The sequence below is a fragment of the Bufo gargarizans genome, chromosome 3, assembly GCF_014858855.1.
Source record: "Bufo gargarizans isolate SCDJY-AF-19 chromosome 3, ASM1485885v1, whole genome shotgun sequence".
Classification (NCBI taxonomy): domain Eukaryota; kingdom Metazoa; phylum Chordata; class Amphibia; order Anura; family Bufonidae; genus Bufo; species Bufo gargarizans.
Genome location: NC_058082.1, coordinates 89,406,257 through 89,422,426, shown reverse-complemented (window position 1 = coordinate 89,422,426; position 16,170 = coordinate 89,406,257). Strand labels below are relative to the sequence as shown.

The 16,170-nt window shown below is 41.7% G+C and overlaps 1 protein-coding gene across 1 annotated transcript in view; it reads left to right on the top strand.

Moving 5' to 3' along the window:
• Positions 1–16,170, top strand: part of PARP4 (poly(ADP-ribose) polymerase family member 4) — a 200,755-nt gene that overhangs the window by 100,104 nt on the left and 84,481 nt on the right. The window contains exons 26-29 of the mRNA XM_044288460.1: positions 6,480–6,579; positions 8,362–8,529; positions 12,457–12,537; positions 14,427–14,507. Coding sequence (XP_044144395.1) covers positions 6,480–6,579; positions 8,362–8,529; positions 12,457–12,537; positions 14,427–14,507 — 430 coding nt within the window. The remainder of the gene's footprint in view (positions 1–6,479; positions 6,580–8,361; positions 8,530–12,456; positions 12,538–14,426; positions 14,508–16,170) is intronic.

Here is a 16,170-nt window from a genome sequence, read left to right as displayed (position 1 = left end):
GAAAGGAATAAGAAAAATATTAAAATATAAAAAAAATAATTAAAACAAAGTCAATATATAAAGAGTTTTTAAGAAGGGGCGGAGTGGAAGTAAGGAAAAAAGGAAGTAAATAAAGAAGGAAGAAAGGAAGACGAGAGAACAAGAAAGGGGGAAAGAGGGAAAAAAAAAGGAAAAAATTTAATAAAATGGCCCCTAAACAGAATAGATGCTCAACAGATTTGACTGGGGGTAAAGCAGTGCAGAAACAAGTAGAGTCTTCCAAAATTGACCAGTTTCTGAGATCCCCAAACTTAAGCACCAGGTCGGGGTTAAAAGTGAAGCCGGATATCTCCACGAGAAAAAATATTTCAGAACATAGACCGGAGGAGGCACTTGAGGGGGACCCCCATATTGGAGAGGCGGAGACGTTTATGGATAACTCCTCTCCACTAGAGGAAATTTTATCAGCTGTAAAAAATAACGGAAAGGCGATACAAAGCATGGCAGTGCAACTGGGGTCAATATAGACAGACGTTCTTATTATAAAGGACGATTTAACAAAGATCCGGGACAGAATTAAAGAATTAGAAAATACAGTGACTAACCTGCAGCAACAAGCGAAAATATTAAAAGAAGGGAACACTACATTAAAAATAGATTATAATTATCTGGGGGGAAAAACTTGTTGATTTAGAAGATCGGTCCAGAAGATCTAATGTACGAATTATTGGACTGACAGAAGATGTGGACGATAAAAATCTAGTAGGAATAATACAATCCATTATTTTTGACAATTTCGGGAAGGAATATTTTTCTCCCTTATTTTTAATCGAAAAGGCCCATCGAATCCCTGGGGTAAACTTATTCCGGGGCGGCCGCAAAGGTCAGTGATAATTAAGATCATGGCCGCTTCTGATAGAGATTTGATTTTGAGGTGAGCACAAGATTCCCCCTCGATTTTGTATAACGGATGTAAACTCTCTTTCTTTCCGGATTTTTCAAAGGAAGTGCAAGATAAAAGACGCACTTTTCTGGATGTTAAGAAACGTCTTCAGTCCAAGGATATTACGTACTCTTTTCTATACCCGGCTAAATGAAGGATTGTGTTTGATAGTGGATTTTGTCCTGACTGATTCCTGGATAGATGATCAGGGAAGGTTTGTCTTTCTCCATGGTAGACTTGGGGGTCACCCATATATTCTTGCCTTTTTTTATATACCCCCCCATTCTCCTTGCACCCCCTCAACTGCCTGTTGTACTTTTTGGAACGGTGGCCAGACTGTCGGGTGGTCCTGACAGGCGACTTTAACAATGTGATGGATCCCAGTAGAGACAGGTTGACGGCAGATCCCAGCACCACAATCAGTGGGACTGGAACTCTGCTGTCACGTTTATGCCAAGAGACGGGCTTTGTGGATGTGTGGGAGTATATGGGGAGGGGAAAGAGTGTCTTTTCATGCGTTAGTAATAGAGGGAGGTCAATGTCCAGGATTGACCTGGCACTGACCAATAGAGATAATATTCGAAATATTAAATCAGTTAAATACGGGACGAGAACCCTCTCAGATCATTCTCCCCTCTCAATAGAAATAATGGTAGAGCCAGGTCAGGTTAAATCAGATTTGTTATTTAGACTAAACCCATATTGGTTGGCTATAATGGATGACCATCAGTCTTTCCAAAAACAGATAACCTCCTTTTGGCAGATTAACTACCCCTCAGCTGGTATTGGCTGTGTAAGGGATACTTTGAAGGCCTATATGAGGGGGCTGTTTATTAGTAAAATCTCTGCACTAAGTGGATCATTTAAGAGAAGAGAGAAGGAATTAATTCATTTAGTGGCTAGCACCACAGGAGCAGCTTATTATTCAAAAAACGGAACAAAATAGAGAAAAAATGCAGAAAGCTAGTCAGGACCTTAAAAACTTTCTCTTGCATAAGGCCCACCACAGTTTGTTCTTTAAGGGACAGATATATTATACGGAGTCTGGATGACCAAGCAGGCTCTTAGCTAGGATAGTTAAGCAACAAGAGAACAGGAGGAAGGAAATAACTGGCATTCGTGGGCCGGATGGTAGGATTGTACGAGATTTGGAGGGTATAGCTGAGGTTTTTCGGGAATACTTTGTAGCAGTTTACAGGACGGCTCCTCCTGTGCCGGACAGCCTCGTGGACACTTATCTGAATGGTCTTTCTTTTCCGGCTCTTTCAGAAGGCCAGAGGGCCTCGCTGGAGAGATAACCGTCCAGGAGATCTATTTAGCCCTTGGGTCAATATCAGGTAATTCGTCCCCGGGCTGGACGGCCTTCCGTATGAATTCTACAGGAAATATGGGGATACACTCCTCCCGCATCTTTTAGAAGTATTTACAAAGGGGTTGCAGGGAGAAGGCCTTCCGACCTCCATGTATGAGACACTCATAGTTTTAATTACAAAAAAGGATAAGGATATTCTGGAGATGGGTGCTTACAGACCTATTTCTTTACTTAAAGGGGTTGTCAGAGTTATGAAAAAAAAATAATATAGCATATAACATCTGATATATAACTGAGCTAAGCTTTGTTTACATGCAATAAAAACAATCTCTGCCCCTCCGCCTGCACTGCTAAGGGAGTGAGTACAAGAGCTGCCCTGAGTGACATGTCTGCCTGCTGGGAGACTCTGCAGCATGTTGTATGTGTAGGACTACAAGTCCCAGCTGTATAATTACACTGCTAATACACACAGGATCTTACCCCCACCTTCTTCTGTAATGTTCTCTCTAGTATCTCAGCTCCAGTGCCCAGAATTGTCCCTGCCTGCAGAGCTGTGCAGCTGAAAGGGTTAAGTATCCTAGCAGAGAGTAGACGGCAGTGAAGGGGGGGGGGGGGCGTGGCCAGCACAGTGACTCTCGTTTACAGGCTTGTAAACAAACATTATCAGAGCAGGGAGAGAAGCTGACATCACAGGTCATGTGACCCTCAGTGAAATCTGAGAAACCAGCCAGTGGAGATAAAGTGAGTGAATTGGAAAGCTGTTACATTTGCTTAGTTAGGAACATAGAAAGAACAAAAAAATAACTCGGATAACCCCTTTAACACGGATATCAAGCTGCTCTCCAAGGTCCTGGCTAACAGACTTTCCAAGGTGATTACATCACTAATTCACCCAGACCAAAATGGGTTCATGCCCGGGAGGGGTACTCACTATAATATACATCGTCTGTTTGCTAATATTCAATCCCCTGGGGTGACCGCCCGCTCGATCCTGTCATTAGATGCCACTAAGGCCTTCAACAGGGTTGAGTGGAGCTTCCTCTGGAGGGTTATGGGAAGAATGGGATTTGATCCAAGGTTTATAGCCATGGTGCATTTGCTTTACAAATCCCTCCTGGCCAAATTTAGGATTAACGGGATCCTTACTAGGTCTTTGAGGTTGGAGAGAAGCACCCGTCAAGGATGTCTTCTCTCGCCACTCTTATTTAACATTTATATTGAGCCTTTGGCCATAAATATCAGACAGGACCCGGGGGTTCTTGGATTTGGGATTGCGGGAGATTATGATCGGATTTCTTTGTATGCAGACGACATTCTGTTTTTTATGCAACAGACCAATATTACTCTGCCAAAAGTTATGGAGATTGTAGAATTGTACTCCAGGTTCTCGGGCCTGGAGGTGAATTGGTCCAAAACTACCCTCCTCCCTATAGATAAGCCACAAGCGTTAGTGGAGAATCTACCTCTTGACCTGGGGGTTGAGGATTCCATGAAGTACTTGGGGATAAACGTCTCTGCTAATATTCAGGATTATGTTCAACTTAATTTACTGCCGGCCATTATGAAGATTAGATCTAAAATTAAAATATGGCATCGGTTTACCCTTTCGAGAGGAGATAGGGTCTCTTTGGTTAAAATGATAGTTCTTCCCCAACTGCCTTATGTTCTCCGAAATTCCCCGGTTTGGATAGAGGATAAATTATTTAAATTGATAGAGAAGATGATTTGTTATGGGGGAGAAAGCGGGTAAGGCTGAAACTGGATTATTTTTCAATGCCGCTGGAAAAGGGGGGTTTGAACCTTCCGAGTTTCAGGGGATACTTTATTGCCAGCCCCTTATGTAAAAAAATTGTGGATCAATTTGGTTTTCTTGATTGTTTTACTCTATTAGAGTCAGGATGCCTAACGAGTCGCATGCAGGAGTTTGGAGGTTTTGTTAAGCTTGTCACCAGGGCCTGGAAATTGATTAAGAGCTGGCTTTCTATCACATCTTCATTGGTTTGCACCCCACTATGGCAAAATCAAAGACTGGGACTTTGATTGCCAGCAGTACTGGAGGTCCAAGAATATTCACTATATAGCGCAAGTAGTTGGTGATGGACGGATAGTGCAGAAGGAAAACACAGGAGAAATACTTTGGTTTAGATATTTTCAGTTACGATTGGCACTTTGTAGTATTGTGGATAGAACTTTATTAATTATAGACACGTCAAGTTTTTTGCACAGCTTAATAAGGAAAAAGAATTATGTTAAGGCTAAGATAGCTTATTGTTATAAACACTTAATTAGGGCACGTTTTTTGGATTGTCTCTCGCCTGGACAAAAGTCTTGGAGACTCATGTACCCCAATCCATCTTTTGAGGCTTGGGAAAATGTATTGAAGAACATGGGTTTGGTTTCTTCTAGCTTTAACCACATAGTTGTTCAGTTTAATATTATGCACAGGATATATGTAACGCCGCTGTGGCTTCAGAGGCGTGGATTACGAGATAGCTCCAACTGTATGCGTTGTGGGAGCCCGAACTCAGATTATCTTCATCTGTTTTGGGATTGCCCCCTCTTAGATGGTTATTAGGGAGCAATACAAGAATTTCTTGCGCGGCGACTGCAGATGGAGCTCCCTCGCCAGCCTCAGCTATGGATCCTTGGGGATCTTTCCTCTTTAAACTGGCAGAAGCCAGAGCAGTGCCTTTTGATTAGGGTGATGTTTGTGGCCTGTCTCCTGATCTCCAGGTCCTGGTTTGCAGCTACCCCTCCTTATGTTAACCAGTGGCTGAAATTAGTCAATAAAATCAGAGATTATGAGGCCATTCTGTACAGGTATAGAGGTTCATATGATAAATAGCTCAGGGTTTGGACAGCATGGAATGGGTGAGCACATGTGTGTATTTATTTGTACGTACATACACATGTGTGTGTGTGTGTATATATATATATATATATATATATATATGTATTTCCTTTTTTTTTTTTTTTCTTCTTCTTCTTCTTTTTCTCCCGGACATGGCGGCACTTTGGGGGGAGGGAACTTTGTTCTTAATTCTGTAAGTGTTGATTAAGATGAATAAAGAAAAAAAAAGAAAAAAATGGCCTGGGCGCGGCTAAGCTCTGTTCACTTGAATGGAGCTTAGCCCCGACCAGGCCAGTTGATACTAGTCGTGACGTCACTGGGCCAGCAGTAAACAGTGAGAAGGCCACAGCGCTGCTGGAGTGCCGCTGCTTTCTCAAACAGCTGATCAGCCTATAAGATGCACTTTTCTCCTCCAGAAGTGAGGGAAAATGGCAATGTGTCTTATAGTATAAATGCTAATGCCCGCTTCCATTATGGAAGCGGTCATTAGTATGCAGGAGGCGCTGGGTGGTGAGCTGTACTCACCCTCCCTGGTGGCATCAGTTCACATTGCAGCACAGGCCGGTAGAAGACTAGGAAGCGCTGAGTCCTTGATCTGCAGAGTGCCAGCGCCATGCGAAGCAAGCAAGGTACATCGTTTTTTTTAAATGTCTGATTAGAGGTTGAAAAAAAAAAATCTTATTTTTCTCCTCTAAATTCTAGGTGTGTCTTATAGTCCGAAAAAATATAGTGTGTGTATATATATATATATATATAGTTATATAACATGATAGTACTGTAGGAGGATTGGTCATGGTGTCACACAGAGGGATGTTTAAGCATGGCTATGCAATGTCCCATCAGGCCTTGAGGAAGCATTAGAGTGATGTAAAACGGTGCCTGTGTCCATTATTTGCAACCTATATGGCAATGCTGAAATACATTTTGGACTAAACCTTTGTGGTGAGTGCCATGATTTGTCTTCGACACCATTGAATAACACTGCACACAGCAGGGGAAACTAGCACTTGCGCAGTGCTGTGTGTGTTCAATAGTGGCCTCTGATGCACTGGTCTGGTTATGTGCCCCTCTGTTTTGTAGTGGAGCCCAAACTGTCAGAAGGCAGGGTTAACACAAGTAGGCAGCACCAGCAATACCACATTGTGGCACATTATACCACCCCGCCTGAGCTCATTACCACAGCACATTACAAAATACTGCCCCAGCAGCACAAAATACCTTCCCAAAAACTGCCTCTCTGTGGCGGCTGGCAGCTATGAGGAGGGCCAGGCAGCCTCCTGGGCATCAGCCTACCCGGAAGTGTACATGTAGGGTCTATGGCCAGTCCGTCCCTACAGACAAATCACAGTCTACTCCTTCACTGCATGTATTACTTTTGTATTTTTTTGCTTCAGGACTACAGCAAATAAGCACATGCTCAGATGTTTCGCACAATATGGTTCTGGAGCCTTTGAATATTTTGCTGACAGTTCTAAGAGCAGATGGAACGCTCTGGTAACTTATGACTTTTTTTATTATATTTTTTATGTTGTAATATGCTAATCACTTTCACAAGTTGTAATATGCTAATCACAGACAAGGGCTGCTGCATATTAAATTACCTCCAGTGATAACTTGTTTTCAGTAAATGCACCCACAATTTCATTGTCACACTTTTCTTAGTATGTTTCATTAAAGTGGTTGTGCCGCAATGGATGTTTATTGCCTATCCACAGGATAGGTAACAAATGTCCAAAAGCTTGGAATCCCACTACTGTGGGGACCCTCACGATCTCTGGGATTCCAAGCACCCTGTTCATCTTCATTGCAGTAAAGAGGATTTTGAATGGAGCGGTGGTCACACATGCACACTGTTTCTCCATTCATTGTCATGGGAATGATGGCTACAGTCAAGTACAGCATTCGTCTGTTTCAGTCAGCCCCATTGAAACCGAATAGAGTAGTTCCACGCTCCATTCAAACTCCTTCATACTACAGCTGTACAGTGAAAAAAGAGGGCAAGGTAACCCCAAGATAGGTGATAAATGTGCACCCCTTTAAGAGTTGCAGATAACTACAGGTAATAATATCAAAGGTTCCCATACTTCTTCCAATAAAGATAATTTGATTAACAAAGTAATGAAAAACTGTATAATTTTGCTGGTTATTGGGTGGTCTCTATTTATGACTTAAATTAGTAGTCTCCAACCTTTTACAGGTCACAATCTACATTGAGATATGACAGATGGTGGTGTTAAGCCCCTCTGAATGGTAAAAGTGAGGAATCCTATTAAAGGGGTTGTGCAGCGCTAGTATATTGATGAGTTATCCTCAGGATAGGTCATTAAAAGGGTTTTCCGAGATCTTAATACTGATGACCTATCCAATGGATAGGTTATCAGTATTTGATCTGTGGGCGTCCGACACCTGGAACCCCCGCCAATCAGCTGTTTGAGAACTCACCAGTGCTCCTGTGAGCACCGCGGCATTCTCGCAGCTTACCAAGCACAGTGCCGTACATTGTATAGCGGCTGTGCTTGGTAGTTTGGTATCGCAGTTCAGCCCCATTCACTTCTATAGAGCTGAGCTGCTCCGAGGCCACACGACCGATGAACGTGGCGTCACTGGCCTAGGAGAAGCTGCAAGAAGATTGTGGCTCTACTGCGAGTGCCGCTGCCTGTTCGAACAGCTAATCGGCGGGGGGTTCCCAGGTGTCGGAGATTAGTCATCAGTATTAAATTATCAGAAAACCCCTTAAATACTAGATTGGTGGGGGTGCTGAGAATCAGACCCCGCTGATCTGATAATCAGCTGTTTGAAGTGGCTGCGGCATCTAACTTGTAGTTCTGGGATGAGCAGTTGTAGTTACACTGCACTGACAACATAACTAAGACGACATGCAGTAAAACATTGAAGAGGTCAATTGCCGCAGCTTCTTCATACAGCTAATCGGCGGGGGTGCTGGAAGTCAGACCCCCGCCGATCTCATATTGATGACCTATCCTGACGATTAGTCATCAATATAGTATCACAGCACTTCTTTAATATGTGGCCTAGTGATAATGCTCTTGTGGTATGGTTTTCGCAGTAGTTCTAGCAATCCTACGACATCTCTGCTGCTTTTATTTTCTTTCTTGAGGTGCCAAATCCTTCACTTTTCCTTTTCCCAGTATAAATCTCCCTCAATGTTCTTTTACATCACGTTTGTGATAATCCTAAGGAGAAAAGAGAGATGTATTTGATTATTGCAATCTTTAGCATTGTGAGAATATATATTTTATATATTTTTTCTTACAGATAGAGAAACAGAGTCAACGGCTCCAGGATCCAGCATGTACAGAGGTCTCTGTCAAGTGGAGGCAGTATAAACCTATCTGTGACGTCCTGCAAGCCCCTACAAACATACAAGCTTTATTCTCCGTGGATTCCCTTTTTTGCTATGGCTTTGTCTCTCATTGCACTCAGGTTTGTATGTTTCATATATAGCCGTGGTGGGCTGTCCCGGTCATGTAACAGTAATGTGCTGCTACGCGAGTTGCAGTGGTTTTTACAATGCATTTTTATGCTTCCTGACTTGTACAGGTGAAGCCTATGGTCATGCAGCACACTTAGTGCTATGTTTAGGGGCAGCCTAGCGTGCTGCAACATATCGTTCAGATGAATTACCCTGACCATCTCCAAAGACCACTTTGGTTCTAGTCTCCAGACAACACCCAGATCTAGAAAAAGGAGTGAACCCCTGAATTTCTTTACACTGCAGTTCTCACAGAGCTTGGTCACATGGCACCTTCCCATCAAAGAAAAAATTGGATGAGCACTGCTGAGTGAAAAGTGTGTCATACAAGTGAAAAGAACTGAGCATTGCACTGTCTGCAAAATGTGCACTGTGACTCCTATCAGCTGTATGGTGAGGGTGCTGGAAATTTGACCACCACCGATCTGATATTGATGACCTATCTTATAGAATGGTCAACTGTACTGAATGTCACATAGAATAAATCAAAATGTAAACATCAATCTGAATGTTAAAGAAAACTGTTCAGAATAAAGTTATGTAGATATTACATAGATACTGTAGATAGATAGATAGATAGATACCAGAAAAAATGAGATTGATAATAGATATAAGATAGATATCAGATAGAAAGATATCACAGAGTGGCTAGGTGACTGTTTCCCAAAACCTAAAAGGGAATACAGAAAAAATAATAAAGTAAGCCACCCTGCATTAAGCAGGGAGGTCTGCCTCCTACAGACACTAAGCTAAAAACTGACATGCTCTCTCCAGGCTGGAGGGGGTATAGCCTGCAGGGGAGGAGCTAACACTTTTCAGCCTAGTGTCGCCTTCTAGTGGCAGCAAGCAGCTATACCCACGGTCCTGTGTTCCCCAATGAACTAAGCGAGAAAGACATTTTACAGGTGAGTTCACAAAAATCTCATTATTAGATAGATAGTTATGAGATTAGATATATATGAGATAGATAGATAGATAGATACATAGATATGTATAGAAAAATTGATGAGCAGCACACAAATCCAAAAGCGGTGCCATTCCTTGAAACGGATCACGGACTTGATCCTGCTAGATATGTATAAGGAAAGGCCAAGGCAGCACACAGATATCCATGAAAAAAAGGGTATTTTATTCACCCATGTGTAGACAGCAACGTTTCAGCTCACTCCATGGAGACTTTGTCAAGCCATAATACAAAGTGCAAAATCAGGTGCTTATATAGCATACATAATTAACAAAAGTGATTACATGATTATACATCAATTTCTACAAAAACATTAATAAAAACAATATATCTCAAGTGTACATGATTATACTGCAGTGAAAACAGATCATATATCAAAAAAGTGCTGTGTGCCGAAAATATTAACCATCGATTCATCCGATTACAGTGCATAATATCATAGATTGGTATTCCCATTCAGGTGTATATAATTGTGCTAATTAAAAACATGTAGCTGGAGACGGCAGGACTCAGTCGGCGTCCGGAACTGAACAGTGCGCAGGCGTGGGAAGCACCTCATCCCGCGAGACTATCTATCACATAAGACACATAGCGGCCAACATCCAAGATGGCGACTCAGCACCAAACACAGACTGGGCATGCTCGTTCCCAAGACAGGGCGGACGTAGTCTGACACACGCAGATCATGTGACGAATCACATGACCACCATTCATAACAGCGGACCGATTATACTACACCATTTTCTTATTAATAACTCAAAAAAGGGGAGAACAGCAGTGTAAAGCGGGCTCATGGCATATCGCCACTGTCACCCTTAATCACCTATTTCCCATACTCTGGTAATCATGGTTTTATCTCCAATGGTCCACACATCATGGGCTGTCACAGTTAATCTCAAATGGTGTGGCGTCTCCGCCGGGAGCTACCCGAGCGGAGGCAGCACACCTAGGGGGAGCGACAGGCACAGCCATCACCGTGAAGTGACTCTGTGTCCCGGTCCCCATCATAAGAGAACCATCCATACATATACAGACTATATCATTTCAGGGTGACCGATGTACAGAAATAGGTGGCCTGGAAAACTGGCCAGCAAAATTGTGTCAAAGGTCCCACTGTCAAGGAAACATGTATAGTGCTGAGTCACATCCTGTCTGTGTCATCATGCGTCCAACTACATATATCAAAAACGTTAAATAAAACATTGTCAGAAATCGCTAATCGCCAGTATAGTCCTGCTGTCTTCTAGCTTCCAAGAAGATGATTCATTATAGAATAAATTTGCATATTCATCTATAAAAAAATATATAAAACAAACTATTAGTTGTTGGATTGAATACAAAACTTGCACATGTATAAAACCTTACGAGAGAGGTGAGCAGAGTTCAACAGAATCACAAATGAAAATAAAATAAAACAAAACAGGAACAGGGGGAGGGAACAAAGGAGGGGAAGGGAAACAAAACAGAAATGAACAAAAGGGGGAACAAACACAAACCGGTGGGAGATGTTCATATAACCCCAAAGTCAAGATTGAGCCCTCTTGGTTTGAGAGTTTGTAACCAAAAATCCAATAGAGCTCCCTTCTTTTCAAACGTATCGTCCTGTCCCCACCCCGTCTGGGTAAGGGCACTTGCTCAAGTATTCTGAATTTCAAATCACGTTCACAATGACCCGCTTCTTTAAAGTGTTTGGGCACAGGTAAATCCAGCCTCTGTTTTCTTATAGTGTATCTATGTTGGTTTAGCCGTGTTTTGACGTCCCAAGTTGTTTCACCAACATACCACAGTTTACACGGGCATGATAATAAATAAATTGCGTAGGTGGAATCGCACGTAAGGTATTGTTGAATTCTGATTGTTTTACCAGAGGCTGGATTTACAAAAGAATCACCCCTAATCATATAGGGGCAGTTCACACAATTGCAGCACGGATAACAGCCCCTGCGTGTGGAGCCTGAAATACGTGCTGCAATCGACCCTAGTAGATCCAACATCTGACCTGACTAACTTGTCTCCTAAGTTGCGACTCCTGCGAAAGGAGCACAGAGGGGGGACTCTAAATTCCTCTATATTGTCAAAATCGGCCAGTGTTTCCTGACAATGGAGGAAACCTGAGGACTACCGGTACAATAGTCTGTGACAAGTGGAATCCTCGATATCTCAGTCTTGGTCCTCCTGGGGTCACCATCCTTCATCCTCGTCCTAGTTTTACTGATGCTCTCAGAGATGAGCCTCTTAGGATAGCCCCTAGACTGGAACTTGGTGGCCATCTCTGATAGTCTGTGGTCCCTAACTGGGCCCTCACCGACTATCCTGGCTACCTGTAGCATTTGGCTGAGGGGAAGGGACTTGATCATCGGCCGTGGGTGATGACTCTCAAACCTTACAAGAGTGTTTTTCCCTTCCGCTCAGCTAAATGCTACAGGTAGCCAGGATAGTCGGTGAGGGCAGGTCTCATTGCCTGCACATGCGCAGCTGTCCTCCATTCATTTTCTATAGGGCCGCCAAAAATAGCCGAGTGCACATCCTAGCCATATGCCCCCATTGTTAATGATGAGAAAACCCCTTTAAGGAGTCCAAAGGATTAAACTTTGGACTCTGTATGACTTGCTTTCTGTTCGTTTCTCTCTTTTTTTTCTCACACAGAATAGTGCAACTTACCGTACCATTCTGTCCAACAAAGAAGTATGGAAACAAACAGAAAGAAAGTCAGAATTCAGAGTTTAATCTGTTGGACTGAGTTTGCTCATTAAAGTGAATAAATCCATTGTGATATACGTTTCAATACCTTTCCAAGTACACCTCCTCCAAAAAGCTCAGTGGAGGCCTAAAATGTGGAGTGAACCCAGTCTCTTATTTTGGATTTAACTTTCGGATGTTCTTTGTTCTGAGCTTTCCTTGTTTTAAATTGCAGGCAACACTGAAGGCGGTAATTAATAATGAAGAGCTTGAGAATATTGTTTCGACCACTGAGCTACAGAAGACAACTGGAACAGTAGGTTGCATTACTCCCTGTTTTTCCACTTTCCACTGTGCAGGGAATATTCAGAATTGTTCTAGACTGAACCGTAGACTATAGGATATCCTAGTCATATGCCAAGTTCTATTCGTGAACCTGAAAGTGTCTCTGATCAGCTTTGACTTCCTGAACCTTTCCATGTTATAGAGTTTACGTAGTGCTCACTGTATAAAATAGCTCTAAGCAGGATTGGACTGGCCCACCAGAGTGCCAGAGGATCCCCCGTTGAGCCCTGTTTCTGAAACCATAGTGGGCCCCAAAGGTCCAGGAGAAAAATCTAATTTTTAACGGTCTTTGGAGCCGATCACTTGCCACAAGTGGTTTTTTTTTTGTTTTTTTTTTAAAACCTAGTAGACTTTATTGATGATATAAAAATTGAGCCCTCAGATAATTTCCTCTGGTGGGCCCAAGTAACTCCAGTCCTACACTGTCTCTAAATGCAACCACCATAAGGTGACCTGAGATCTTAAGGGCTAACGCTGCCAGCTGAGTCGGTCAAATAGGTGTGAGGGAGCTTCTGACTAACTGCAGCCTCTCTCTTGGACATGTTGGTTACCTCCAGACTGGGATTGGATTTTGATGACCCTGCAACTCCTAATTTAGCTTGTGGATAAATTTAATGTGTCTTCACAAGTACAATTTCATCCAAACAACCAAGTTAGAACAATTCTGGACTCACCTAATCATGAACATGCCTGGGTCGTATTGGACATACATCAAACTTAGAAGTATATGGTCCCTCATAAAAGCTGTAATGCCTTGTTGGGCTGTGTTGCAGTTCTCTGCACAGTAGGTGGCCCAGATTTGCTCATGTGCAGGCACTTTGGCTGGCGATACACATTAGATAAATGTTGGCCTACCTGCTGATCATATGTCTATGGGGACTCCAAACTATCTGTAATGGCAGGTAAGGGTCCATTTACACAACTACTACTACTACTAAACCTCTTGAACAGCAGTGCTTAGCTAATGATGTGCTTTTTATTCCACGGACGATGGACCTGGTGATACTCATCACTTACTAAGATGCAAAAAAACTTTTACCGTGTGACTGTGAAGTGTATTGAAGCACATTAGAGAATCCTTCTCACTTTATACTTACCATCCTTTTCATTGTTGTCTACAAAATATGCTTTATAAATCAAATACATTGAAACATGCAATTTTTTTCCCTTGGATCATCTTTTTTGGGAATACTCCACAAAAGGCACTACAAACTATCTATAACCCTAGTACTGACCCAAAATTCCCAAACCCCCAAAATTACTATAAGGGCCCCTACACAGCGTGATTTTGCTCTGGCGGTTTTTGTTCTCTTAAAAAAAATGCCATAGAATCCCCTATTCCATACTGCGGTTTTTATGGTGTTTTCCTTAGCAGCGATTTATCATAAATGACTGCCTTAAACTATAAAGTGCTAGAGAAAAAAAAAACTGTAAAAGTTTCGCCATGCATTGTTTCCCAAGAAACAGCATCTAATTAACAAAACACCGGTAGCAAAAAAATACCATTTGTGTCCTGTATTTCATAGTTTCCACAGACTTTTAGCTAACATCCGTAACTGGCATTTTTTACCCCATTAAATGCACCAAACAATGAAGGTGCAAAAACGCCAATACTCCTAATTACTACAGATAAAAAAATAGATAATTAGACAGACAGATGGTTGTAATATATGCCATATTTTATTTGTATATAAATGGTCCAGAAGTAAATTATGTCCCCTAAAACCTACAAAAAATCATCTTGGTAGCCTAATAAAAAAAAAATTATTATGGTTTTAAAACTAATGTATATAAAAATTTAAGTGAAATTGTGGCTGGCGATCTGTTCACTTTACTTACTTTATATCACTCTGTCTCCAGATACTGCACACCCTTACAGCTCGAGCTATAATTAAAGACTACGAAGATGGTATTCTGCACGAGAAGGAAAATGAGAATGAGGTCAGTGCAATACGACTGCAATACATATTATAGAAATGAATAATGACATTTATAATCAGAGTATCTTCACAGGGCCTGCGCCTGGAGTGCTTTAAGGATTCCCCAGCATATGTTCCCCTCCTTCCCCTTGTTCCCCATTTTGTTGTTTCATTTTTTTAATTTACTTCTTTGTATTGAATCTAGACTTTAAGATTACACTTAGTGGAGGGAATTTATCATGCCTTGTACTCCAAAATTCTGGTTTCATAAAGTTGTAAAATTGGGGCTTTGCAGCTTTTTGAGTCCCTTGTACCACAATTTAGTGATTTTCCTTTTTTTATTTTTTACCCTGCCTTCCAGCAATCATAGCTTTTTTATTTTCCTGCTCACATAGCCCTTGTTTTTTTTGCAGGACAAATTGCTAAATAATTTATACTTACTAATGCATACTAATTATATTTTTATTTTAATGAATATTTGTAAAACTTGTAAAAAAAAAAAATTTCTACCACCTAGTTCCACAAGAGTACTTTAACGTGCCATTGCCTGATCACTTATTTCATAAACTGCAATGATTTACCATTGCAGCTTATGGAAAACTCACTATATTCCTATGGAGCCCTGTCAAAGTCAGGGCTCCATGGAAATATCTCTTTGGCAGGCCTGGAAGCCTTCAGAAGGCCTTAGGCTGCCATAACTTCCTTGATCTCAACACGGAGGAGCCGTTTAGGACTTAGGAACGCAGCGCTTCTGGGATTTCACTGCTGAGATGCCATGGTCACAATTGATCACAACATCTGAGGGGTAAATGTCTGTGAACAGTGCTATTGTTGATCATGGGCAATGCTGTGTAAAACTTAAAATATTACTCTCATAGTAAATTGCCCCCAATATTCTTCAGATTTGGGCACTCTCCTATCGCAGAAGACCTTTAACATAAACTCCCCCCCCCCCCCCCCCCCGTCTCTATACCAGACCACTATAGTTCCACTAAAATCCATACCTGGGCCACTTTTGAGATGTGTCAACATTACATATCACTTTATTTTTCTATTTCTAGACTTACCCAGTCTATTTAACCCCCCATTATCTCTTTGGTGGTCACAGGAGTCTCCTGCTGTGAAACCATGTGGTGTTGTTTTGCCCTAGACATTGACCAGAATGCCAACACAGGCTGAAGGGTTTTTGCTAATGTTTTTTTTTGTATTAATATAACATTTTTGGAAAATTACATAAAAAGTCTATGCAGTACATGTACAATAATCACAGTAAGTATAGGTGATGTTGGAGTGGGGTATGTATGGCTCATTAGAGAAGGAAATTATTCAGAGGAACCTCCCTCCAGTTATGAAGAAAAAATGTATTTGCACTTTTATTTGCCTTCTAACAAGAATATCATAAGTTAGGGTAATTGGTAATTTGAGAAACAACCAAAAAAGAAATGTATCCCAACAGCAAGTGAACGGCTCATTTGTCAGGGTCAAATAGTTTGGGACATTTGGGTCCTGTCATCATGTCATAATGGTAAAACAGACGAACCTTGAATGAAGGTACAAACTTTACTTCTGATGACTTTATACCAAACCTTGCACCAAGATTTCCACCTGCAAGAGAAAAGCTTCAGTGGAAGATGGTGGCATTTATCATCATAAACTCAGATAATAGGTCTTCAGATCAGACTAAT